At 38.0% G+C, this 9,220-nt stretch overlaps 1 protein-coding gene across 4 annotated transcripts in view; it reads right to left on the bottom strand.

Moving 5' to 3' along the window:
- Positions 1-4,953: 4,953 nt before the first annotated feature.
- The window catches only part of LOC124161838 (fatty acid hydroxylase domain-containing protein 2), a 34,547-nt gene continuing 30,280 nt past the window's right edge, over positions 4,954-9,220 (bottom strand). For all 4 annotated transcript variants that reach the window (XM_046538047.1, XM_046538048.1, XM_046538046.1 and 1 more), the window contains exon 7: positions 4,954-6,371. In XM_046538047.1, the coding sequence (XP_046394003.1) occupies positions 6,212-6,371 (160 nt within the window). In that variant the 3' untranslated portion in view covers positions 4,954-6,211. The remainder of the gene's footprint in view (positions 6,372-9,220) is intronic.

The raw sequence follows: 9,220 nt of genomic DNA, 5'->3' as shown, positions 1-9,220 counted from the left end.
AACCCTCTCCTTTGTACCCTGTTGTTTAAAAATTTTCCCCCTGGTTTTGGATCCCCCCTTAACAAAATTCCCCTGCCATCGACTTAATTCCAATTTTCCTCATGCACGTTTCCCCCGAATTTTACTTTCTCATCACTTATACGGACTTGTGTTTCATCCGAAAATGCTTCAGTATGGTGAGGTGGATTTAGCACATCCTCGGGATAACTTACGCCACAGTGCACGCACATGGCATTCATTGGTTCTCCTTATCTCAGTGGAAATGTTTACACGCAAGACATTTTTATCGGCGTATCATTAAATTGAATTGCAACTGTGCAATTAGCAACACAATTAACAGTATTTAAAACGGCATTAACATCATGTGTGACGAGGTGCTCAACCGCTTAGCATGAGGAAGAAGTGGGCAGCAGAAGCACGTAAAGGAGAGGTGGATAGGTGGCGTAGCCAGGAATTTCGTTCGGGGGGGATTCAAAACCAGGGGGGAAATTTTTAAAAAAACCGGGCACTAAATAATGGTTTTTAAACTAATTTTAACACTTTTTATAATCGAAAAACTTAATTTGTTAAAGAAAAATTTTGTAAATTCCTGATTTTTCAATATTTTGTTTTCTTTTGTGAAGGACAATAACTGTGTTTTTATATTTCGGGGGTGAGGTCCGGACCATCCCCATGGCTACGCCACTGGGAAGGAGCACGTGAAGGAGAGGTGGAGAGGAAGGAGCGCGCTCCCTCCGTATTTCAAACAACAAGGCTACAAATGAGGGAGTCGGACGAAGAAATCAGATTTTGCTTCAGTGACGTCGTTGCCTTCAAAGCGAAGCCGGGCGCGCTACGTGATACATGTAGTTGGCGTTTCCAATCCGTCTCTAATTGTTTGAGGGGTTAATGCTGCGCTTGTTTCTTTGAAAATTATGCTGTTTGGACAATGTTGCATATCAGTAAAGTGTAATTGTAGATAGAAAACTGAGTGGCAATCAGTTAGAGCTGAAAAATAAACTAATATCGTCAGGAATGCGTCTCGTTTGGTCTTAATTCTTTTTTAAATCCCGTGCATATCATCTAATTGTCGAAGTTATCAAGATATCTTCGGCCCCAAAAAGTCACTCTCCTAGCATTTGTCGTCTAGAAACAGAGAATTGAAGCAGGTAGGCCAAAAAAGGTCAGTTGGTGAGGCGAGTTAGGGATGAAACACGCTTCAATTGTTTTCATGTGATTTGATATTTTCCTTAGAAGACAATGATTTTTGGTCCGTGTGATTTCGGATACAAAAAAAAACAACAGAGGCACGGGCTGTTGGACGGCCGAGGGTGGTTTTCTGAAATCTGCGACGTAGTTACTTTTGACGTGGTTATTATCCTACGGCGCTGAAATTCCTCCGATGATTGTTCAATATCTTGGGAAGAGTCACACTATGTGCCAGTCGTATTTTGCCTTTTTTATTTTCTGGCTGAAAATCCTGACCACGGCTGAAATTCTACTCGCAACCTCTGCGAGAGCTTTCAAACAAAACGGTTCATGAGTAGGACAAGAATCGCATGCGACGACGCATTCGAAGAGAGAATCGGAACTCTTTCCACCCTGATGGGGCGTTGCATTCACTGAATCTATTATTTAAAATTTCGGATCAACTTCCTCAAGGGTTGCATTGATGAAACTGGGCTATACAAACGCGAATGTGTCTAATTTTTTTATTATGGACGCAGACGCGTGTTAGTCTAAAAAAGTTACGTATATAAAAAAAACCCGCTCTCAGCGCGTATTTATAAGAAACTTTTTTCACAGGAAAACTCGCTCTCTGCACGTATTTATTATCATCAGACTTCAAATATCATTCGAAAATAAAAAAATATATTTCGATCTATTATACTTTAAAATTGGTGGTCGAGATGAATTCTCCGAATGTGATTCATAATCGCAATACTTTGATTTGCCGTGATCAGCGGCTAATAAAAGAACGGAAAACGCATGCATTGCTTCCCGATCCCGAGGTTTCCAATTTTTTTTTCTCTTAGAGTTGCTCATGATCACGCGCCATTTCAGGGTTCGTCGGTTTGTCGCTCTTGCCGACATTTTCATGTTTCCGAGGCCGCTTAGGTATGCTAGTCGCAGCACCCGCGGGCAAGGCTGACACCGCGGCCGCTTAGATGTGTGGCAGCCTTTGTGCCCCAAACTTATAGTCTATGCTCAAAACATTTATCTTCCTGGAATCGATGGAATCGGAATCGACTTTAGGCGATCGATTCTTGATTCCGATTCCGTGCCCGAGAATCGGTGGAATCGAGAATCGACATTTGGAATCGACTCATCCCTACTTTATTATACATCAGGAGGTTCTGGGTTCGAGTCCCAGTCAGGCCGCATTTTTACCCTCTGATTTCTGGCTTTTTTCCACCTACCACAGCGCCGTTGTCCTCGTCCTTTTTCCATTATGTGTTTGCGCTTAAGGCGCCGTGTGAATGAATGAAGTAGTATATATATATATATCGGGCTAAACATCGCCCATTAAAAGCCAAAACAAACCCTACCCTCCCTTTCCCCCCTCTCCCCTTCCCCCTCTTCCACCCCCACTACCTCACTAAGGAGGGCGACTGGAGGAACTTACCCTGCCTGCAGCAGTTCACCTTCAGCACTGAGGATAGCGGACCAATCCGCTGAAACGTCTGAACGTTTTTTATGTTTTGCGTTCTTGGATAAAAAAATATCGCGAACAATACAAAGATATTTCATCACTTCTCTGAAAACTGGTAACATCAATTTGTTTAACGCCGACGAGACGCCATAAAAGGGACAAGTCACCTCACTACATTCTTTTTTTACTATCTACCATCTGCCGATTTATATAATCAAATATCAGCTCCCTCCTAGGAGCACACGCAGGATGAATTTTGCTGTATTCGAGGCTTGGGAGAGGAAATCGGGGAGGGGATGCGAGCGGCATGCCGCTCTTCCATCCGCCACGCTGCGTGGGCGTTGGAATATTTTCTTCGTGTACACGGACTCAAATACTGAAATTTTGCATTTTGTGGCTTATCGGTGGCAGATAAGTGAAAATTGCACGAAATTTTTGTCCCAGTAACTCACCAAAATATATTGCGAATGCTCATAAAATATTAAAGTTTTTGACTTATGTCCCTGCCCCCCATAAATGGCTTTTGAGTGAGGGTTGGGGATCACCTACAGGTCTCAAAGTTTTTAGACCTTATTTTTGATAAGTGCCACAACTTTTTTTTTTTCACTTGGCCAGTCGATTTGAAAAAAAATCGATTTTTCCAATTCGCCCAAGTGATCAGATCATTTTGCGGCTTACGATATTTGTGAATTGCGCAATATTTATTGAAAACATTATCCCAGGGCCGGCCTTAAGGGGGTGACCGTCCCGGGCCCCGCGTTCGTGAAAAAAAAATTAAAATATACATAATTTTATTATAAATTTTATTTGTATTATACTATTTTGAACTCAACTGCGTGATGGTATCATAACGGCGTCATTATGAAGTCTGAAATTGGGAGGGGAACACATACTTAGCCAGAGAGTGGTAGGGATTCAAAATGCTCGAGTTTGTAGATGGAGTATAGAGTTTAATATTTTAAGTGAAGGGCCCCGCACAGGAGGTTCGCCCCTAGCCCCGCACCTGCTAGGGCCGGCCCTGCGTTATCCAATTAATTACATTTTTAGTTTGAACAAATGCTATTGATTTTCTTAAAGCAAATTTGATTTCTTCCGTGATCAATGTCGTATTTTAGCTTGGTAAAAGTGAAAGTTTTTCAATTACTCTTGTATAAAATTTGTTTGAATGCCAACAAAATTAGATGGTTAAGCCAGCTCCGGGGATTCTAAGTGGTGCATCCAGGTCACTCGAAGCGACACGAGTTGATGTTGTTCATACGCAACTCGACCACTGCTCCATTTCTCCCCTGATGACCTTGAAGGCTATTAAGGAAGACCCTTTACATGACAGTCAATTCATCTGATAACCTATGACAGCAAAAATTACAACCGAAACCGTATTGCTTAAAAAAAACTTATTTCCATTTGCTCCAAACTTAATTAATGATCTAAATTAAGTTATGTCATTCAGTTAAGGAGACGAGATAAATTACTTCAGTAGGTTGGCTATCCAGACAGCATGATGAGTAGGTAATGTTTTTGGCCATTATGCAGCATGGATTTTGACAAATACAGAGGAATCTGGATAATTCCAACTTCTTTATTTCGAAATATTCTTTAAGTCGAATATTTCTCTTGGTCCCTAGCATTTTGTATTCAAACAATTATAAAAAATTGAGGATAATTCAAATTTTATTTTGGATAATTTGAATTTTTGGTGTGTCAAATTAGGGTATACAATGTAATATGCGACTTAACGTGACTGTTAATCCATCGGAAAATATTCTTTACCAATGCTATTGTCAAAAGGTTTGTATTACACAAAATGCATGCCAGCGTAAAGCCCGATGACTCACCCTTCCCCTCCCTTTAAGGTTACTTTAATCTTGTTATTAGGCGTTAATCAAAGTATTTATATTTCATGAGTGTCAATTTAATAAAGAGTTTTGATTGGAAATACGAATTTCGTTGTTTTGGGCCTATTTATTAAGGACTTCTTTAATTCTTTATTAAGGACTTCTTTAATTTGAATTTTTGGATGATTCCAAGTTTTTAACTGGTACCTTGATGTTCAAATTATCTACGTTCCACTGTATATACAAAAGAAGAAGAAGATTTGAGTCAAGCAATCCCATCAATCTGCATAAAATGAGAATAATTTCATGTGTACTTCTGGCAAGTTCAAATTTTATCAAGAGAGTGTTAAGGTTATTTGATTAGGCCAAGCAGCATTGAGATGTTTTCCTGATGAAGGAAGTTGCACTATAACACATTTGTGTTAAGCAAATCATAGGTATATGCATTTAAAATGAAGGATAAAAAATTTAATAATTAGACGTCAGTTACTTTCAACACATTTATTAAGATATTTTATTACCACATACACTATCCTCCAAAGAGAAATCATGTCACCATGGATTTGACCAGTTCCAGCTGGAAATGCTCTGCTCTCACTACCCAGAGATATTATTTATATTAATTACACTCATAAGCCAAAAATATATAAGATCAAAGTTCATGTACATAACACTTTCATATATATTCGAGGAATAACATTTCTGAGTAAACATTATGAAATCATTCCCAAATACAAAGAGATGAACGTTACAAAAATAGTGTAAATATGTATGGGTTGGTATTATTTGGTATGTTATCTCTACAATAACCTTTAATTAACGAAATAAAAATAATGTGAAACATAACAATGCAAATGCCTGAGAAGATGATACAATAAATCGAACTTTGAACTTCAGCTTTCCGATAGCACATGTGAAAGAACTACCCTAGGTCTTGGGCATTTTGTCATACCAAATAAAATGATATCTGAGTAGAATAAAATTGATTATCAAAAGCTTATTCCTGTTTCTGAAGTTATCATATTTGGTAAGAAAAAAGTTATTAGCCACAAAATTGTAAAATTACACAAAACTCTGTCATGTATCACAATGAATTTAAGGAAGGATCACAACAATTATTATTTCTTCATTCTGACACGATGAAATTGCATTGATCAGGACTCTAAAAGCATAAAAGATTACCAGTCACTGCTTTCGATTGCTATGTATCAATTTGGTTAAAATAATAGACAGAAACCACATAACAGACAGTATGTTCGTTGATGTTAAATATTATTAGTGAATCCACTGTCTTTTAGGCCTCCTCTTCACCATGTCTCATATGTTTTAAAACCTTCAATTTCTTTTAAATTATAACAGATTGAAGAGGTATTGGGAAATTCTGAAAGTTTCCAAACATGAAGTCCACCAGCCAGTATGTTCAAAGAAAAGAACATTACATTTACAACACTTTTTTTTACAGGTAAACCATTGTCTTCAACTTTCAATTATACATTTTCATACAACACTCCAGGAGGCATAACAGTGATATGTCCCAATTCAAAATAATTCCAATGCAATAGAAAATTACAAGTACCTGATAAATGCGGATACCTAGAATGATATCTCCGTCAACCACAAGTTATGCCCCTGGGTCCACGTTTCAAAGAGTCAAAAGTTAAAATTCTCCACATTTATAAAGCTCTTGAGCCATCACAGACATTCCTCTTCACTTGACCTTGAAATATTGAAACCTCATCCGTTTCTATTTAGATTTGCATTTGTCAGGATCAGGGAAAACCTCTCTTGGAGGAATAAGGCTAAGCATCATGATATGACGTGAGTATGCTGAAGTGCTTCGGAAAACAGAATCTGTTCCATGTAGTCTATCCATTAAGCCAAGAACTCCATAGCACTGGTTAAACCTAGGTTTGAAGAGAATAATCATTAATAATTATGATATTAGGAATTCAATTTTTCCTAACAATCCAAGAACTAATTAGAAAACACCCTCAAAATTATTCTATGCTACAGTACCATTAGGTTAAAATATTTAATATGATTCCTTTGGTACAAATATTTTTTTCTGTAAAGAATATTATTTACCAAAGAGCATAGAGCAACCAAATGGAATATTATTATGAAGACAGCATCAGAATAAGATACTGAAAAATTCTGCATCACAATAATGATGTAGAAAAATGTTTTATAAACCAAAGTAGAAGCTTTTTCAAGGCAATACACAAACTATAACATCCTATTAGCCTTAAGACAACTGAGAAAATATTTCTTCGAATAAAGTGATTAACTTTTGTAGCTAAGCTTAAAAGCCACACAGAGCATCCACCAGGTTATAGATAGTTGGTCAACCTCAAGATATAGGGTAGCTGCAATATAAGTAAGTTTACTCGATGAATTAGCAGTATTGGACAACAAGTGACAGGGTATTGAGGGGGTACATATTTGTCTATCCTTAGGTAGAGTGGGCCATACATCGATCAAATACAATATATTTCTAAGGATAATAATAATTTCAGGGAAGGATATCCATCTATAGAGCAATAGAAGGTATACAGAATTCAAGAAATTAAAGGATCATAACATGGAATATGAGATCACTTGTGGAATGCTAGAAGACCTTGAGGAGGAAATGCCAAGAGTGAACCAGAATGTATTAAAAATACACAAAATTAAGCGTCCTGAAGAGGGACACTTTCCTAGAGGAAGTCACAGGATTATACACACTGGATTGGTAAAGAACATTGCTTAAATCATGATAATGCTCAAAAGAAGCACAGGAATGTGTGTGATATGCTTCCTCCAATATAATGAAAGGATAATCGTGGTCACGGAAGAGATCAACAAGAGGATAATGGCTGGAAATAGGGCTTACTTTGCTAATATTAAGCTCCTGAAGTCAACTCTTCTATCTAAGGAGATGAAATTCAAGATCTATAAGACACTTATCAGACCGGTCGTGACATATGGAGCAGAAACGTGGAGCATCTCCGCTGGAAACGAGCAAGCTCTGCGGATATTTGAACGGAAGGTTTTGCGAAAGATATATGGTCCCGTGACAGATGGGGTAACTTGGAGGATAAGAACAAACAAGGAAATAGAAAATATTATCCGAGGCGAAGACATAGTGAGGTTTGTGAAGACCCAACGGCTAGCTTGGCTAGGTCATGTAAAAAGAATGAGTGAAGAAAGGATGCCTAGGAAGATTCTACATGGAAATATGGATGGAAAGAGAAAAAGAGGAAGACCGAGGAAAAGATGGATGCAGGATGTGGAAGAAGAAATAAAGGCTATGAGGATTGTCAGATGGTGGGAGAAAGTGGAGAACAGGAGAGAATGGACAGGCGTCTTGAGGGAGGACAAAGCCCATACCGGGCTGTACTGCCAAGGAACACAACACAACATAATCGTGGTTACTATCAAGATGAAGTCTTATTATTTTCTGAGATTGGAACGCTGTTAGTGAAGGCCAGGACAGAAGAATACCAGAGTAAATGGATTAGGAAAACAAAAGGAATGAGGAGAGAGGCTACTGGAAATCGACACAGACACAGGCTAGTGTTTGCTGATAAAATTTAAAGATCACAACCGAAGAAGATTCATGTGAAAAATGCCAGGAGATGTGACAAGATTTTCAATAGATAACATCTGAGTGAAGTGGAGGTTTGGAAACTATGCGAAGGACCACAAAAACTACCCTGGGGTAGATAAAGATAGTTATCATAATTTAGTAATAAGTAAATGTAAACTAAAATCAAGAAACTGAAGACAACCGTGAAGAACATACGTATTATTATTTAAATCTAGTGCTGACTGCTAGGCAGGTTTTCATATAGTATTTTGCAGGAAACTCTGCCCATGTCTCTCATCCCAGCTTAGACTTCTCTCTTTGATTTAAAACAACGTATACTCCCTTTCAATCTACATACATATCTATAAATCCTATTAGTATTTTCCTTCCCCTCAATATCTACCCACTCAATACTTCCAAACCTTATGTCTCCTTCACACCTCATGTAAAAGTTTTGGGTGCTCTCATTCTTATTTTAACCCTACAATAGTGATGTAAATGACAGCAGTATAAGAAGTGACTTCGGTCTCGTGGACCAACAAAGAGTTAGTGTCTGGGCAGGGGCGGTCTGGAGTGATTAGGGGCCCTTGGGTTGAGACTCATGATGGGGCCCTCCCTTATGGGGATGTGGGGGATTCTGGGGTCCAGCCACGGGAAATTTTAGGAAATTGCATGCCCCGAAATGGATTTTTATGCTATTCAGCCCCGAAAAAAAACAGATAAAAGTTAGTAAAAAATATTAATTTTGCCAGAAAAAATACTACGAAAAGTGAGTATTTCACAACTCATAAAATTTTATAATGTATTATGGTTCTACTATCTATTATTAAGTGAATTTTTTCCAAGAAACTGTGCTGAAATCTAAAATAACCTTTTCGAATAGCACTTTCAAAAAAACATCAGGTTCTCTTTTATCTTCAAACAATTTAATTTTATATTTTTGATATGATCTTTTTACACTAAGTAAGCATACAGTATAAAGAAACTAATGAAAACTTAGAATTTTTTATTGCAAAAAAATAACTTAAGTTTAATCTGTCTTTTCTAATACACCTTTCATACAGGCTTCACAATATACGCCAGTGTTGTGTGGGTCCCCAAACCTCGGGGCCTCAGTGACTGCCGACCAGCCGAACTGGCCAGACCAGGTCACTGAGTACACGTTCTTCTTTGGAAAAATTTCTA

Source organism: Ischnura elegans, chromosome 7 (assembly GCF_921293095.1).
Source record: "Ischnura elegans chromosome 7, ioIscEleg1.1, whole genome shotgun sequence".
NCBI lineage: Eukaryota > Metazoa > Arthropoda > Insecta > Odonata > Coenagrionidae > Ischnura > Ischnura elegans.
This window is presented reverse-complemented; position numbering and strand designations above follow the sequence as displayed.